General features: G+C 40.0%; 2 protein-coding genes across 2 annotated transcripts in view; both read left to right on the forward strand.

Moving 5' to 3' along the window:
* Positions 1–19150, forward strand: part of LOC128995947 (rhophilin-2-like) — a 121166-nt gene that overhangs the window by 11422 nt on the left and 90594 nt on the right. The gene's annotated exons all lie outside the window — the stretch shown is intronic.
* LOC128995949 (uncharacterized) lies at positions 735–6054 on the forward strand. Its single transcript, XM_054421019.1, has 3 exons — positions 735–794; positions 4123–4204; positions 5525–6054. Exons 1-3 carry the CDS (start codon positions 768–770, stop codon positions 5965–5967), a joined length of 552 nt encoding a protein of 183 aa, XP_054276994.1. The 5' UTR covers positions 735–767; the 3' UTR covers positions 5968–6054.

Below are 19150 nucleotides of genomic sequence, written 5' to 3' on the forward strand. Positions count from 1 at the left end.
CGGTGTTTCAGATGTAGAATGAGAGAGTTTTTTTCAATTGTGTTCAGAGAGTAGGTATAGTCATTGACTATACCTACGGGTATATATAGTCAATGGTATATTCAAGAATTGACTAAGGTTCATCCATCAATGTTATGTATAATTTAAGTAACTGTCAATAAATACACAACTTTTACTTAAAAACCCCTGAGTTAATATTTATTTTTGTCAATTGTTACACTATATAAAGTGTTATATTATAACTTACATATTTGCTCTTTAGTCCTAACAAGCATTATTCATGGCTACCTATAACCAGCAAAAGAGCTGAGTGTTCATAGTATGAGAATGAAGAGTATGTGAATAAATTTTACTAAATTTTAGTTTGTCAAATGTCTACATTTTATACATAAATAAAAAACTGGTTTAATTCTATATTAAATTGACACATTGTTTGCTCCATTCGGTTAATATTTGGCCGTTCAAGAGCCATAATACTCACAAGTCTCAGGTTTTTTTGGGAAATCAAAGATGGCGGCCAATATGGCGGCCTTCCCCGCGTGGATTTTGGTAGACTTTTGATATGTTGTTCGGGACCCCATACCACATCTAAAACCCTTACTTTGTATCTTTTATAATTAGTTTGACGTTTTTGCTAAATTTGACTTTCCTACGTACAACAGTCGTACATCATATGCCTATGCACGTCATTATGATAATTTGTTGAGACAGATGTTTTCACAGTATAAAACCGCAGTTCTATTTCTAACCAGCAACATAATTTCGCGATGGACGAGTTGCTGCTGTTTTTATTGGTAAGTTGTTGAGCACACTTTTTAAAGGGTATTTAATAATTTGTACAAAACCTGTATAGACCGGTAACATAGGGCGTTATTAATTTAACATGGATCCAAGGGTCATTTCCAAATTGTATTCTATTATAAAACTGATTGTATAAGTTGCAAGTTCAATAAAGCAACCGGTTTAGCTTTGGGTGTAGGTTTGCCGCTACGGAAAATTTAATGTAATTAAGCCATGAATCGGTCAAATCATTGACTATACACAGAATAGACCCATGTAATGTAAACATTTTCAGCCAATAAACTTAGTGCAATCTGTTGAGATGGTCACCAAGTAATGACAATATTCTGTGTTAAGTGATAAATTAATCAGCTGTATGTTATTGCATTGATCTATATATTAATTGACAAGCATGTTTCTTTAAAACCTTTTTTCTCAGCTCGTATGCATCGCAGGGAAAATCTACACACAATTTTACAAAAATATTTTCCTGTAGATGTACAGAATCTCTTTAAAAATTGAAATAGGCTCAAATATAAGCACAAAAAATTAATTTTAAATTTAATAAAATTACCATGGGCTTTATCGGTTGCCATGCCGGTGACGAAATATAAACAGAAAACCTAAACAAATGGAAGAAATTACAATCACATGTTTTATTTACAGCATGGGGTAAAAATAGAGAAGCCTGTACCTTTGACTTTCAACTACACATTCCCTCCCTATGTTAAAGTTGTCGCCAGTTTTAATGAAATTCGTCGTACAGTATGTGGGCCACCAACAGATTGCACTGATCTAAATGACTAATTTCTTTTGAATACACCATGATTTTTACCAAGTCAAACTTATGGAATGACTTATTAAGAGCTATAGCAACTAACTGTTATGAACCATCAACTTTGTCAGTAACAAAAAATATGATAGAAAATATAATTAAAGACACGCATACTGTGGCTAACCGGCTGGTTCCCACAAATACATGTTTTAATAAAATAAAGGTGACAACTGGTCCATATAGATGGAATGTCTACTTCAGTATCCAATATTCAATGCGGGTACATTGCATACTTTTGGTCGAGTTTCGACCACTGGACGACCTCTAGTTTTAGTTAATTTAAACCAATACACTAGTACCTTTGATTATTGATACAACTAGACATTCCAATTCTATCACCATGTTTCAGTTGTTGCCAGTTTTTTTAAATAAAATTTGTCGTAGTTGATGTGAGCCACTGCCATACACGATGTTTTTTCCAAGCCAAACTTATCGGATGACATATTTTATTTATTTATTTATTTTACATACCAACGGACAAACTCCATTTTTAAAATACCATTCCATTTTTACTATGAGCTATAGCCACAGTTATGTCCCATCAACTAAGTCAGCAACAAAAAAGGAAGAATTAACATTTTAGACACTTAAGCATTCTGTGACTGGATCACACAATATTCTTTTACTTTCTCCCCCTATACCATAGTATATGGAGAAAGTATTGTTTTCGTCAAAATTTTCGAGTTTGAGTTTTGAGTGGATATATTCGTTTTGGGTCCCCCTGGACCCAAACAAGTGGTTTTCGAAGTGATGTCTGTGTGTGTGCGTGTGTGAGTGTGTGTGTGTCTGTGTGTCTGGATGTGTACAGAGCTAGAGACTACACCTGTGGTCCGATTTCGATGAAATTTGGTATGTAGGTTCTAATCCATGGTATCTCCAGGCGTTTTTTTCATTTTTTTGAAATTTTTATTTTAAATGGGGATTTTTTCATAAAACCCCATAAAAAAAACGGAAAAATCGGATTTTCTCAAAAATGGCCCGAACGATTTTGATAAAAATTTAGTATGTTGTAGCCCTTTAAATTCTGAATAAAATGGTACAAATCCCATATCTGTAAAAATTACGGTTCAAAAGTTATGGTCAAATATGTTATTTTCCCATAAAAACCCCATAAAATAACGAAAATAGGATTTTAGAAAAAAATCCGGTTTTGATTTAACATAGTATGTTATATTCCTTACAGTTTTGATAGTTTTTTTTTTAATTTTTTAGACATTTTTATTTTTAATGGGGATTTTCCCATAAAAACCCATAAAAAACGGAAAAATAGGATTTTCTAAAAAAATGGCCCGAACGATTTTGATAAAAATTTAGTATGTTGTAGCCCTTTAAATTCTGAATAAAATGGTACCAATCCCATATCTGTAAAAATTACGGTTCAAAAGTTATGGTCAAATATGTTATTTTCCCATAAAACCCCATAAAATAACGGAAGAATAGGATTTTCCGAAAAATGGCCCGAACGATTTTGATAAATTTTAGTATGTTATAGTCCTTTATATTCTGAACAAAATGGTACAAATCCTATTTCTGTAAAAATTACGGTTCAAAAGTTATTGTAAATTATGTCATTTTCCCATAAAACCCCCATAAAATAACAGAAAAATTGGATTTTTCCAAAAATGGCCCGAACGATTTTGATAAAAATTTAGCATGTTATAGTCCTTTAAATTTTGAACAAAATTGTACAAATCCCAAATCCATCTCACCTTAAACACGATAAGGGTTGTAGACAAACTTATGGGAGAAAGTATGTGTCAGAATGCTGATACCGTTTATTTTGGATTGAATGGGTTTGGGATCTGGAATCTGTGAAGGAAAATATAGGGGAACCAGTTAACCAGTGTTTGTGTAAACAATGAGGGAAGTATTGTGGATGCCATCAGTTGGGCTTGCACTGCTAATCAATGTGTGAGCATTGTAACGGACTGATTACGCCTAAAACTTGGAAAAGACAAGGAACCAAATGCCAGGCTCGTCGCACCGGCACCGCTGCACGGTGAAATGGAACATGCTGCATCTCGGCGGTGCGGTGGCACGAGCGGTATACCGCTACCGCTTGCACCGCTCCAGTGTGGTCGCTCGCTTTTACTTCCATTGTACTAAATCGCCGCGCGTATATCGCACCGCTACCGCTCCGCCGCACCGCTCCGCCACACCGCTCCGCCACACCGCTCCGGTGTGTGTACCCGTAGGCCATTTATGCACGAAGAGCGTGAGCGGTAGTGGTTGTCCTCCTGTTGTGGTTTCTAATTCGACCGTTGTGTAGTTAGAAATCACAGCGGTTGTTTGAGAGTGAGCGGTTTTCAACTAAAATGAGTCAGAGTCAAATTAGACTGTTTATTTAAGTGGTGTCTTCCATTTTGCGGTCAGTCCATTTAGCGGTCAAGTGTAGATATGCGGGGGGGGGGTGACAGGCATCCGAGTTCTACATAAAAACTGTTTTATATAGGATGTGTCTAATCAGAACGATTTATTTTATTTGTCTTATTGAAATACATTTTCAGGCTTTCTTCTGCATAGTACTATGCAAAGCTATGCTAATCGAAGCAGCCGGTTCCACGGAAATTCCAGATGATTTCATTCCAGGTAAGCAATGCCTTAAAGGTTCGTTCACTAGTGTCAGAGACAAAATATTAAAACAAATTTAATCTGCTACAAAAATAAATTACTAGCTCATTTTTCAATCCGAGAAACCTCGTCGTCTGTCGAATGAATCTACTGTTGTACGGCTTGTTGTATGACACTCGCAGCTGGTTACCGCGTAAACATGGTCCTACAAAATAGAACCTCATGGTAAAGTGTTTAACGATTTGAAATAAACTGTAAAATATTCACAAAGACCCAAACTATGCACTGGAGGAAATTATACTGCGTACTGTAATTGTTTCTTTAATAATTTACAAAATCATTTTGAAAATCCGCAAATTAGTCCTTTTTACATGTGATTTTAGCTCCTTATAAATAATAGTTAAAAATTAAACGTCCCCCATCCATTGCAAGGTCTGACATGGAGCACAAAAAACACATCATCGGAATCAAATTAGTTTTAGAATGTCGAGAGCTGGTACATAGAGGCATGTTCAATCCCGACCTATATTTCAATCCATATAATCCGTCATCTTGAATTGAACTTCAGGCTGCCTGGTAGGGGAGGAGGTAAACTGCTCCCCCTTGCCTGGTGCACCAATGAGACCTTGGTGCGAAATGTTTGCATTGACTGTACTCTTTCTTTTCTGACCTAATCCCTATGAGCTTTGTGAAACTAAAGTATCAACAGTATGTTTAATCTATGGTATCAATCACTACAGTATCGTTTTTGTGATATGGGATGCAAGTAATGTTTTCTGAGGTCAACTACCAGGTCTGAGGTTTAGGTTTGGTTAGGTTAGGTTTGGTTAAGTTAGGTTAGGAATATCAATGTTTGCATTGGATCTTCAGCTTTGAACTCAAAAGAAACCCATATTTGATAACAAACAATATTTTATTTCCATAAAGGTACAACTTTAAGAGATGTTTAATTTTTCATGGAATGATTTTCTAAATTTTCTAAATATTTTCATGAAATTACTTGAATTTGTGGCATAGTGTTTTGATAACTGAATGGGGTACAGTCAAGGCAAAATAAAACCCTCTTAATAACTAATGTCTTAGGTTTAACTTATTTTCACCAGAAGAAACTCTATTAAACCTATAAAATGTAGTGTGAAATAAACGGTGACAAAATATTGCGAGGTTTGTTGTCATTATGTTACATAGTTTATTATTTTTACTTATACAGAGTTTAGCTCGCACATCACACAAAATATCAATTACAGTTGATGCCATTTTCTGCGCCACCACTTTTGAAACTATCAATAGAGTGTCTCATTAAGTCTAAGAATTTTTACCATAATTTTTTGTTTCCAGTTAAACCTATGTACGAAGTTGACGGAAAAACAATCGACGTAAATCCTGATTATTCGTTTGAGCTAGTACATGACTTAACAAGTTGTTATTTGTATTCAACTTATGGTATTAATGTAAAAATAGACCAAGAGTGGACAATTACAAATATGTACCTTGGCCATCGACTTCTAGCAACGTTTAAGGCAAAAAAGGATCCAAATGGAAAGACTCGTTTGTTTTACCATATATCCAAAAAGACATGTGACAAACTGGAACTAAGCTATCTCACGTCGAAGACAACATGCGTCACTCTGGTGATGGAAAAGCGTCAAGGCTATAGACAGAAGGACACTATTCAAGGAGTGAAAAAGGATTTCATTTTCTTAGAGTCGGACTGGATTTGGGAAATAAGCAAAAGAGATTATTGTGGTATGTATGGTAAAAATTTCAAAGAAGGACCTTAGGATACGTCACTCACATGAACTGTAGCAAGTATTTATCAATGCAGTTTTTGGTAATGAATTTATGTAATAAAGGATTGCTACCATCTATATTGATAATTATTAAACAACCTTGTTTCAATAAGTACTAGAGGTCGTCCAGTGGTCGAAAACTCGACCAAAAATATGTAATGTACAGGCTTCTCTATTTTCACCCCACGCTGTAAATGAAACGTGTGATGATTGTGTAGCCGTAGCAGTCTTCAATTTTTGCAAATTTCCCTAGGGCAGTAGGTCTCACGGTAAGATCTTGGCCCGGGACAGATTTATTTTCTCATGTTTATGTCATTTTAAAACTATATACATATATAAAGCATTTAGTCTAGGAGGTTAGGTTAAAAAAGGTTAAAAGGCACAAGTTGAGTTGATGTTAGAAGGTTACGTTAACGTTAGGTTAGGCTAGGTTAGAAAAGATTAAAAGGCACAAGTTGAGTTGAATGTTAGAAGGTTACGTTAACGTTAGGTTAGGCTAGGTTAGAAAATATTAAAAGGCACAAGTTGAGTTGATGTTAGAAGGTTACGTTAAGGTTAGGTAAGGCTAGGTTAGAAAAGATTAAAAGGCACAAGTTGAGTTGAATGTTAGAAGGTTACGTTAACGTTAGGTTAGGCTAGGTTAGAAAAGATTAAAAGGCACAAGTTGAGTTGAATGTTAGAAGGTTACGTTAAGGTTAGAAGAAATGGATAAGTTAGACACAGACAATATAGTAACCTAATTTTTCTGTGGTTGCTATATCGACTGTGGATTAGGTTAGTTTAGGCTCCCCACATAATCTTTCGGAAATCTTCTGATCAGGCCCATGGTACTTAACCTTTCTACCACTTTTTAACTATCATTTTGCAATTCCAGCTTACACACTCCAAAAGCCTTATTTCCAAGCCTGAGGCAGGCTTAAAATTTAGATTATTACGGAATCGTTCCCAGTATTTTACAAATTGATCGGCCCAGATTTGCTCAAACGTACGTACAGCAAGCTGCAGCATTGAACGCCACTCTCCAATGTGTGTTGGAATGTAACCACATAAAGTCCCCAAGTCCCAATACTCTCTGGGCCATTAACCTAACCCCTCATTTGTACATTTCATTTCTTCACTTACATTGCGTAAGCTGCTATAACTGAAATGATTCAATCGGACTTGCCCAACAAATAAACACCTGAATTATTTTCAGTATTTTCAGACACCTGTTTAGTGTTGTGTTTTTCAATCATTAAAATTGTGATGAATAGGTTTACGTACCAATAATCCGACAAACAGCTTAATTATGACAAAGTTTTTTTTTTTACCGATACCGATCGAAATGTTGCATCTGTAGCAATGATGTGAAGACCACTTCTGGTACGTAATGATACTATCGCTGTCTGTAAGTAACTTTTATTCATATTGGAAATGACCAGTTGAAGTGTACACTTCTTCTTTTTAGAATTCAGAATATGTTTGGATACACTTGACAAAATTCTAGAAAGCTTAAACTGAAAGCGTGACAAATATGTCTGCTCTTTCGATTAATCCATACTTGTAATTTCTTTCGTACTACCAATTAATATTTTTATTATTTTGTCAGTAGTACTTTTTAATTACTGTTAAATTTAGTCCCTGGCATATATAGTTTACTTGATCTTTATGCTTTTCCGTAGTGCGATTTGGTCTGTGTGACATTTTCTTAATATATTTCGTTCACAAAATGTAGTCGGTTGTACTTGTAGGGGAAGCAATTCCACCCCCTCCACCTTCCAACTTTAAAACAACAGTTGGACACAGCTAAGCTCAACCCGTACATCATCTGTAACATACATTAAGAAAAATTAAGGAATATAGTGCAATTTCTGTGAAATTCTTATACGTTGTGTGAAATATTCCAAAATACAATCTGTCCATAGTCTCATACGTGTAACCTTTTGAACGTAATGCCTTATAGTCTGTTTCCCCGAATTTGATTCAAAATTCCTCCACCATTCTAAACAATCCTCCACCATTCTCAATAGTCTAAACAATCCTCCACCATTCTCAAAATTCTCCAACATTCTCAAAACTCCTCCATCATTTTCAAATGTTCTCCACCATTCTCAAAACTCCTCCACCATTCTCAACAGTTCCCCACCCTTCTCAACAAAAATCCTTCACCATTTTCAACAGTCCTCCACCATTCTCAGCAGTCTAAACAATCCTCCACCATTCTAAAAAATCCTCCACCATTCTCAACAAAAATCCTCCACCATTCTCAACAATCCTCCATCATTCTCAACAGTCCTCCACCATTCTCAAAACACCTCCATTTTTCTCATCAATCCTCCACCATTCTCGTCTCCTCACTACAGTTTCCACCTCGGCTCACTCCCCAGGTCACTGGGGTTCCTCCAAGGCCTGGGAACCACCGGGCAGTGCCCTCCTCGCACAATGCTCTCATTAGTTAACCACTTCACTCGGCGAACCCTAAATGTCGCGACTATTCTTTGCATAGCCTCCGAGCCAGCCGTTTGTGTTTTGTGTTTGTGATGTTTGTGTCCAGGATTGTCATTGGACTCAGTCCTACTGTCCACTTCTCTGTGGATCCGTTATGGATACTTCCGGGGGACATACATGCTGTCACTGTACAGGTAAAGTTCTGTCACAAATTCATTTAGTTTAATTTTCTACAGCAATGAAACCCATTCACAGTCAAGGTACTGTAACTGCGTTCTAATTTGTTTTCAAACAGAGTAGAAATTATTCAAGCCTAGTTTCCTTTAACTTAGAGGAAGAAGACTTTCAGGGTATATTCGTTGGACACATTATTGGAAGATCTTGTAAACTTGAATTTCTTGTTTTGTAGGTCATCATGTTAGAATGTTTGTTATACAGTGTGTTTATTATGAAAACTATCCCAAATTGTAAGATTTTTAAGTATGGATAGTCACTGCTTAGGGACAAAATAAGCTCATAAGTTGGTATAACTTTTTCCTTTACTTCTATTAAATTTTATGTAAAAAGGTATAGTTCAACACACACGTCAAGCCTTTCTAAATTTATACTTGGTTCTAAATTCTCTTAGAAGTGTTTTTCACCACTTTTAGAAGATTTCTGTATTTCCAAACTCTGAAACAATTTTACACAAGTACTTAAAATCACTCTGTTAAACTTTGCAAGACCTACAGAGATCCTTAAAAATCTCACAACTCAAACTCCATCTTTACCACACCATCCTGAAGACGTTTTGTTCAGAATCTCCAGAACTTGATAATTTACAGTGAAAAGCCCAGCTGTCCTTAATCGTTAGGCTTATAATAATGTAATAATACTTTAATAAAATGGTCCTGCCAAAAAAAACAGCTGTTCGTAGTCAGTAACAAAGCTTCACAGTCCATCACACTCCACTCTACACCCTTCTTTCATTTCTTCAATATGGATTCTAAATGTGGGTTGCTGACTTATATAAACGGTATCAGCAAACTGACACATACTATCTCCCATTAGCTTGTAATTAAAGTTAAACATCCTACTACGTTTATAAGAAAACCTTAAATCTTTATATTGGGTAAACTGTGGGGATAACTATGAATTTTTAAAGAGAAAATTACAAAAGTCTTAATTATTGTAGAACCGTAATTTTTAGAGCGTTCAGGGGTTGTCTTTTGTCCAAAGTTAAAAGGGCTATACGATGCTAGATTTCAATCAAAATCGTTTAAGCCGAAGTAAAAAAATTATTTTTTCGTTTTTTGAGGCTTTTATAAAAAATTACCAGTAAAAATCAAAATTCTAATAAATTAAAAAAAACTATCAGAGATACCATCAGCAAATACATACCAAGTTTCATCAAAATCAGATCACAGGTGAAGCCTTTAACTCTCAGTATACGGGTCCAAAAGGACCAAAAAAGGACATTCCCCCAAAAATCTCAAATTCGTAACTTTTGATTAAAACAATACTTCCTCCACATGTATGAGTGTTCTCCCATGTGTGTAGTATGGGAGAATACATATTCCATAGGAGAAGAAAGCCAAAATCGAATCAGATCGAATTCAAATAATGCTGTAGCGATCAGTCAAGGCCCAAACCACTGTCCGTGGGCTGGTGACGTCACAGACGGTAAGCCACGACCTGTAGTCTGAAGTGTCTGGACGGTCACGACATCCTTGACCTTGGACTTGGACACTCGTCTGTCGGCGCTCATCTCACGACGACGGGTTCACGTCCGCCCGGCGAGGTTTGGGAGAACCTTACTCAACAAAGAATACACACGAGTTCAGGGTGCTTTGGATGCTGTAGTAAGCCGATGCTGTATATGGTTGTCATAGTAGAGTGGTTTGAATGAAATTACTCGTATTTGAATCTGATAAAATGTAAACAGAGTTAGCATCTAGGTAGCAGATTGGTTACTGTGCCCAATCAAAACAAACGGAAAGTCACCAGTTTCATCCTGAGAAAAGTCAGTAGCTTATTGATAATTTGGATGTGGAACCATCTAACCTAACCTAACCTAACCCAATCAAAACAATCAGAAAGTCACCAGTTTCTTCCTCAGAAAAGTCAGTAGCTTTTTGATAATTTGGATGTGGACCCAGCTAATCTAACCTAACCTAACCTAACACAATAAAAACAATCAGAAAGTCACCAGTTTCATCCTGAGAAAAGTCAGTAGCTTTTTGATAATTTGGATGTGGAACCATCTAACCTAACCTAACCCAATCAAAACAATCAGAAATTCACCAGTTTCTTCCTCAGAAAAGTCAGTACCTTTTTGATAATTTGGATGTGGAACCATCTAACCTAACCTAACCCAATCAAAACAATCAGAAAGTCACCAGTTTCTTCCTCAGAAAAGTCAGTAGCTTTTTGATAATTTGGATGTGGACCCAGCTAATCTAACCTAACCTAACCTAACACAATAAAAACAATCAGAAAGTCACCAGTTTCATCCTGAGAAAAGTCAGTAGCTTATTGATAATTTGGATGTGGAACCATCTAACCTAACCTAACCTAACCCAATCAAAACAATCAGAAAGTCACCAGTTTCTTCCTCAGAAAAGTCAGTAGCTTTTTGATAATTTGGATGTGGACCCAGCTAATCTAACCTAACCTAACCTAACACAATAAAAACAATCAGAAAGTCACCAGTTTCATCCTGAGAAAAGTCAGTAGCTTTTTGATAATTTGGATGTGGAACCATCTAACCTAACCTAACCCAATCAAAACAATCAGAAAGTCACCAGTTTCTTCCTCAGAAAAGTCAGTAGCTTTTTGATAATTTGGATGTGGACCCAGCTAATCTCGCCTAACCTAACCTAACACAATAAAAACAATCAGAAAGTCACCAGTTTCATCCTGAGAAAAGTCAGTAGCTTTTTGATAATTTGGATGTGGACCCAGCTAATCTAACCTAACCTAACCTCACACAATCAAAACAATCAGAAAGTCACCAGTTTCTTCCTGAGAAAAGTCAGTAGCTTATTGATAATTTGGATGTGGAACCATCTAACCTAACCTAACCCAATCAAAACAATCAGAAAGTCACCAGTTTCTTCCTCAGAAAAGTCAGTAGCTTTTTGATAATTTGGATGTGGACCCAGCTAATCTAACCTAACCTAACCTAACACAATCAAAACAATCAGAGAGTAACCAGTTTCTTCCTGAGAAAAGTCAGTAGCTTATTGATAATTTGGATGTGGTCCCAGCTAACCTAACCTAACCTAACACAATCAAAACAATCAGAAAGTCACCAGTTTCTTCCTGAGAAAAGTCAGTAGCTTATTGATAATTTGGATGTGGAACCATCTAACCTAACCTAACCCAATAAAAACAATCAGAAAGTCACCAGTTTCTTCCTCAGAAAAGTCAGTAGCTTTTTGATAATTTGGATGTGGACCCAGCTAATCTAACCTAACCTAACCTAACACAATCAAAACAATCAGAAAGTCACCAGTTTCTTCCTCAGAAAAGTCAGTAGCTTATTGATAATTTGGATGTGGACCCAGGTAATCTAACCTAACCTAACCTAACACAATCAAAACAATCAGAAAGTCACCAGTTTCTTCCTCAGAAAAGTCAGTAGCTTATTGATAATTTGGATGTGGACCCAGCTAACCTAACCTAACCTAACCTTGATCGATGGCGATTGCGTGACCAATAAGTGATTCTGGCATTAGATTCAGATGATATTAGCACAGAACATAGAGTGATTCAATGATAGCCTTATCAATAATGCTAGTATAAGCGTCATTTGTCGATAAATGTTATATTTGGGTGTATGTTAACGCTTGGAGTAGTACACGTACACTTGTCATCCTTCGTACGTCGTTCTCTTTTTATTCATCTGAATGCAAAACTCGTAATTATGTGCATTAGTTATGTGCAATTTCAATGCACTGATTTCTAATAAGTATTTATATATGGTTTGGGAGATGGAGGTTTTTAGTCTTTTGTTGTAAAAGCAGAGGACAATCGTTTACAAACGTAACGTCAAATCCAATTTAAAACAGTGTACTCATAGGTATAGTTCGGCCGCTTAGAAAACGACCTGCGCGCTAATGCTAAACCAATGCTGGAGGAGGTCGCTTTCTAAGCGGCCGAACTATAGTAACCAACAAAACCCCTCTCAACATAAAATTTATGTAAAAAACCTTAAAACTGTCTTCAGCTGATAAAAAAATGATACGGTGACCACTTTTAATATTCATACTCGCAGTCTTGGATATTTACGCGAAATCAGCTGATTGCAACAATGTCGTCAAACAGCTGTTTGCCCTTCCGTTAGTGCCTCCGTCGTGCTGCGGCCACACAGGACTTATCTCCTATCATGACACTGACAGTGACATTGACTTAGATGAATCTGCACATCTGCACGCTGCGCGGGTGTTATCTACTATCTACCGCCACCGAGTATGGGAGCATCTACTTCTACTTCCATCTACTACAGTACTTCTATCTACGTCTTCGTTCTTCACGATTCGCCTTATCGGATTCCGTTAGTAACGGGATGCAGGAACTATTTTTACGGTTGGAACTAAAGTATACCCTCAGTGGATGTTGGATAGTCGTTTGTGATCGGTTTAAGAAGATTTTTTATTTTTTGGGACACTTTTATAATTTTATATGCAGGGTATTTAGGTAACAACGTGTGGAATTTTTTTCTAGGTGGATAACAATATTTTGTTTAAAGCTTGTTGTTGAAGATGACGAGGTCATGTTGTTGGATTACTATGGTAATTTCCATCCCTGATTGGTGTAACACTGAATTTTAACTATAATATTAAATCGAACTGTAATGTAGTATTTTTATTTTGTACTAGCTGGCCCGATAGACGTCGTCCTGTCCTAATGTGGTTTTATGTCAAATGCTCGTTCATTTTCAAGATGAGCTCGTTCGCATGGCTCAATCACGTTCTGGTTGAAGTTCGTTCGCTAAGCTCACTCACCTTTTGGTTGCAAATTAGCTGTTGCCATAAATTAAAATAGTGTTGCACCTTGTAGGTAAACATACCTACTTTTTAATGCTATTGAACATCACATAATCAAATTGTTTAGTTGAACCAGCTGTTAAGATTCTTTAATTCCGTTTAAATAAGGGTATGGGAAACTCCAGAGCCAATGGGCCGGAGCCCTTTTGACGGATCTGCACCAAACTTCACACAAGCCATCCTTGAATAATGCTTAATAATGCCTGCAAGTTTCATTACAATCTATCGAGCGGTTTTGGAGTCCATAGGATAAACAAACAAACAAACAACCTTTTGTTCTAACGTATAATTATTAATTAATAGCCCAAAGAAATATTGTATCTGGGTCCAGAACGATCTCGCTATGAATTTAACCAGCGACCAGTAAAGATAATCTAGCAATGTAAACGCTCAACTACCCCAGACGTTTAAAGATCATATAGTCAACAGTAACAAAGAAAATTCGTAACGTTTCTGCGTCTGGAATCTGACTGCGTCTTCAGGTGATAAAATAAAAATATTAGTACAGAAACCATGTAGTGCAGGAAAACAACACAGCTAAACATCGCGATATTTTTAGCAGTCAAATTGGACAAAATACAGAAAATGTACAGTAATATTAAGAAGTTGGATTTAAAAATACCACCGTTGCAGCAAACCTGCTCACAGCACTAAGAGAATTAGAGAATCATCACGGCCAAGTTTCGATGACGCGCCTTGCGGCTGTTAACGCCATTGGCATACAGTAAAGTGTAGCGGACTATCTTCCATGGAACGAAGGCGCTAACTTTAGCAATCAAAAAATATTATTACAACTAATTCAAATTGTACCTCTCCTTTTCCCTCTTGTAGAATTGTCTATACGGGTGACAGTCTGTGCACCGACCCTTATAAAGATAAGATCCAAGATAAGATTCAAAGGAAAAGCTTACATTTTTAACTTTGTATTTTTGAACACCAGAAATATTTATAAACACTTTCTCAAAGTATCGATGATCAAAGCCCCGTTTCTGTACGACGTTAGCCGTTTAACAAGAATACGTAACTTGTATTTTGTTTGATTATATAGATTATCATAGTAGAATTGAGAAAATTCATAATATTTTTTATGTTTGAAAACTGGCTCTAGCTGTCCTTTATCGCTGGAATAAAGAGGGTTCCACACGCTGGCTGGTTACCACGAAAAACATGGTCCTACAAAAAAAAAAAAAAAAAAAAAAAAACTGGTGGCATTATTGAATTGGTTATCGAGTTTAAATAAACTGTAAAATATTCACAAAGATCCAAACCATGCCCTGGATGAATTGAAACTTTGTAATTGTTTCTTTAAGTGTTTCGAAATCAATTTGAAAATCCGTAAATTAGTATTTTTCACATGTGGTTTTAGTCTCTAAATAATGGTTAAACATTAACAAATTAGTTTTAGAGTGTTGAGAGCTTGTACTGTAGAAGCATGTCTAGCCGCCATCCTGAATTGACCGGGTAGAACCACAGCACCCTCTTAAATTAATGATATTGGGTAAAGATCCAGCTTATCTTAGTCAGTATCAAAACTATAATTATAATTTATTCAACAATAATTGTTTACGTTCATCTTCATCCCTCTCTAGTTTCTTTGATAAGCCCTCTAGTTTGTCGTCGACGCAATAATCTAATCTATAACCGCACACTTCTAAAAAGTCCATGTACTGTTCACGTTGGTCTACAACTAATGACGATGATTATTATCGAGGCGTCCCCGTCTTAAATAATCGATATAATTAATTGTGGTTCTTCTAGGGTTCTGTAGTAACCTGGATGATACTTCCAGTCTGATTTATCATGACCAAACTTTGTCCTATGAATCCAGAACCCCTGTCTGCTATCACAACCGGTTTATTGGTTATTAATGTAAAAACGTTAGAGTGACTCCCAGCACTTCTGACAGTTACGGCGTTATTTTCTGACATAACTCGGTCCTGGAGGTTGGAACTATCTGACCCAGTTCCCGCCATAATTGCCAGATGCAGGCTGAAAACTGGTCCAGCGACGAGATACGTGCAAAAACAGGACCAGTCTGTAGTTAGCGGATCACTTCCGTACCTTGGCCACATCGTACACCTAGCGGGGGCGGAGACCCTGACAGGAATGTAGGAGAGATGGAGGTTGAGGATCACTTCCGTAGCTTGGCCACATCGTACACCTAGCGGGGGCGGAGACCCTGACAGGAATGTAGGAGAGATGGAGGTTGAGGATCACTTCCGTAGCTTGGCCACATCGTACACCTAGCGGGGGCGGAGACCCTGACAGGAATGTAGGAGAGATGGAGGTTGAGGATCACTTCCGTAGCTTGGCCACATCGTACACCTAGCGGGGGCGGAGACCCTGACAGGAATGTAGGAGAGATGGAGGTAGAGGATCACTTCCGTAGCTTGGCCACATCGTACACCTAGCGGGGGCGGAGACCCTGACAGGAATGTAGGAGAGATGGAAGCGGAGGATCACTTCCGTGGGTATGTCACATCGTACACCTAGCGGGGGCGGAGACCTTGACAGGAATGTAGGAGAGATGGAAGCGGAGGATCACTTCCGTGGGTATGTCACATCGTACACCTAGCGGGGGTGGAGACCTTGACAGGAATGTAGGAGAGATGGAGATTGAGGATCACTTCCGTAGCTTGGCCACATCGTACTCCTAGCGGGGGCGGAGACCCTGACAGGAATGTAGGAGAGATGGAGATTGAGGATCACTTCCGTAGCTTGGCCACATCGTACTCCTAGCGGGGGCGGAGACCCTGACAGGAATGTAGGAGAGATGGAAGCGGAGGAACACTTCCGTGGGTATGTCACATCGTACACCTAGCGGGGGCGGAGACCTTGACAGGAATGTAGGAGAGATGGAAGCGGAGGATCACTTCCGTGGGTATGTCACATCGTACACCTAGCGGGGGTGGAGACCTTGACAGGAATGTAGGAGAGATGGAAGCGGAGGAACACTTCCGTGGGTATGTCACATCGTACACCTAGCGGGGGCGGAGACCTTGACAGGAATGTAGGAGAGATGGAAGCGGAGGATCACTTCCGTGGGTATGTCACATCGTACACCTAGCGGGGGCGGAGACCTTGACAGGAATGTAGGAGAGATGGAAGCGGAGGAACACTTCCGTGGGTATGTCACATCGTACACCTAGCGGGGGCGGAGACCTTGACAGGAATGTAGGAGAGATGGAAGCGGAGGATCACTTCCGTGGGTATGTCACATCGTACACCTAGCGGGGGTGGAGACCTTGACAGGAATGTAGGAGAGATGGAAGCGGAGGATCACTTCCGTGGGTATGTCACATCGTACACCTAGCGGGGGTGGAGACCTTGACAGGAATGTAGGAGAGATGGAAGCGGAGGAACACTTCCGTGGGTATGTCACATCGTACACCTAGCGGGGGTGGAGACCCTGACAGGAATGTAGGAGAGATGGAAGCGGAGGATCACTTCCGTGGGTATGTCACATCGTACACCTAGCGGGGGTGGAGACCTTGACAGGAATGTAGGAGAGATGGAAGCGGAGGAACACTTCCGTGGGTATGTCACATCGTACACCTAGCGGGGGCGGAGACCTTGACAGGAATGTAGGAGAGATGGAAGCGGAGGATCACTTCCGTGGGTATGTCACATCGTACACCTAGCGGGGGTGGAGACCTTGACAGGAATGTAGGAGAGATGGAGATTGAGGATCACTTCCGTAGCTTGGCCACATCGTACTCCTAGCGGGGGCGGAGACCCTGACAGGAATGTAGGAGAGATGGAGATTGAGGATCACTTCCGTAGCTTGGCCACATCGTACTCCTAGCGGGGGCGGAGACCCTGACAGGAATGTAGGAGAGATGGAGATTGAGGATCACTTCCGTAGCTTGGCCACATCGTACACCTAGCGGCGGCGGAGACCCTGACAGGAATGTAGGAGAGATGGAAGCGGAGGATCACTTCCGTGGGTATGTCACATCGTACACCTAGCGGCGGCGGAGACCCTGACAGGAATGTAGGAGAGATGGAAGCGGAGGATCACTTCCGTGGGTATGTCACATCGTACACCTAGCGGGGGTGGAGACCTTGACAGGAATGTAGGAGAGATGGAGATTGAGGATCACTTCCGTAGCTTGGCCACATCGTACTCCTAGCGGGGGCGGAGACCCTGACAGGAATGTAGGAGAGATGGAGATTGAGGATCACTTCCGTAGCTTGGCCACATCGTACTCCTAGCGGGGGCGGAGACCCTGACAGGAATGTAGGAGAGATGGAGATTGAGGATCACTTCCGTAGCTTGGCCACATCGTACACCTAGCGGGGGCGGAGACCCTGACAGGAATGTAGGAGAGATGGAGATTGAGGATCACTTCCGTAGCTTGGCCACATCGTACTCCTAGCGGGGGCGGAGACCCTGACAGGAATGTAGGAGAGATGGAAGCGGAGGATCACTTCCGTGGGTATGTCACATCGTACACCTAGCGGGGGCGGAGACCCTGACAGGAATGTAGGAGAGATGGAGGTGGAGGAACACATCCGTGGGTATGTCACATCGTACACCTAGCGGGGGCGGAGACCCTGACAAGAATGTAGGAGAGACGGAGGTGGAGGATAACTCCCGTGGGTATGTCACTTCGTACACCTAGCTGGGGCGGAGACCCTGACAGGAATGTAGGAGAGATGGAGGTAGAGGATCACTTCCGTGGGTATGTCACATCGTACACCTAGCGGGGGCGGAGACCCTGACAGGAATGTAGGAGAGATGGAGGTGGAGGAACACATCCGTGGGTATGTCACTTCTATAAAGGTATAGGAGGTAGAGGATCACTAATACGTAGGTCGGTCACATCGTACTCCTAGCGGGGGCGGAGACCCTCTGACAGGAATGTAGGAGAGATGGAAGCGGAGGAACACTTCCGTGGGTATGTCACATCGTACACCTAGCGGGGGCGGAGACCCTGACAGGAATGTAGGAGAGATGGAAGCGGAGGATCACTTCCGTAGCTTGGCCACATCGTACACCTAGCGGGGGCGGAGACCCTGCCAGGAATGTAGGAGAGATGGAGGTGGATGATCACTTCCGTGGGTATGTGACATCGTACACCTAGCGGCGGCGGAGACCCTGACAGGAATGTAGGGGAGATGGAGGTGGAGGATCACTTCCGTGGGTATGTCACATCGTACACCTAGCGGGGGCGGAGACCCTGCCAGGAATGTAGGGGAGATGGAAGCGGAGGATCACTTCCGTGGGTATGTGACATAGCCTGGGGCGGAGACCCTCCGACAGCAATGCAGGAATATGGAGGTGAAACCTTTGAAAGTGAATCAATCCCCGAGTTTCCTATGGAAAATGATGATGACTTTACCGTGGCGTTATCGATGACAAGATGTGCTTGAAGTTTGAGCTGACGTTTAAAGTGACTTTGACTTGAAAGATGACGTGTGACGCAATGGTGTCTATGACGTTTGGTGACGGTAACGTGACGGTAACGTGACGGTGACGGTGACGGTCGGTAAAGTAACGGAACAGATCATGAATCATTTATGCCGTGTCTCGCCGCTTAGCCGCTTGAACTGCTGCGCTATTGGAACGTCGGCTGCGCTATTGGAACGTCGGCTGCGCTATTGGAGCGGCGGCCGCTACACTCTATGTTAGTACCAGTCTAAAACTATCAGATATTGCTTAGGAATGTGTGTTTTGAAAACAAGGAAACATAATGCAATCACAGTTAAAATTT

The sequence above is a fragment of the Macrosteles quadrilineatus genome, unplaced genomic scaffold (assembly GCF_028750875.1).
Source record: "Macrosteles quadrilineatus isolate MER2022 unplaced genomic scaffold, UCM_ALF_1.0 Scaffold_5__1_contigs__length_97177068, whole genome shotgun sequence".
NCBI classification, from domain to species: domain Eukaryota; kingdom Metazoa; phylum Arthropoda; class Insecta; order Hemiptera; family Cicadellidae; genus Macrosteles; species Macrosteles quadrilineatus.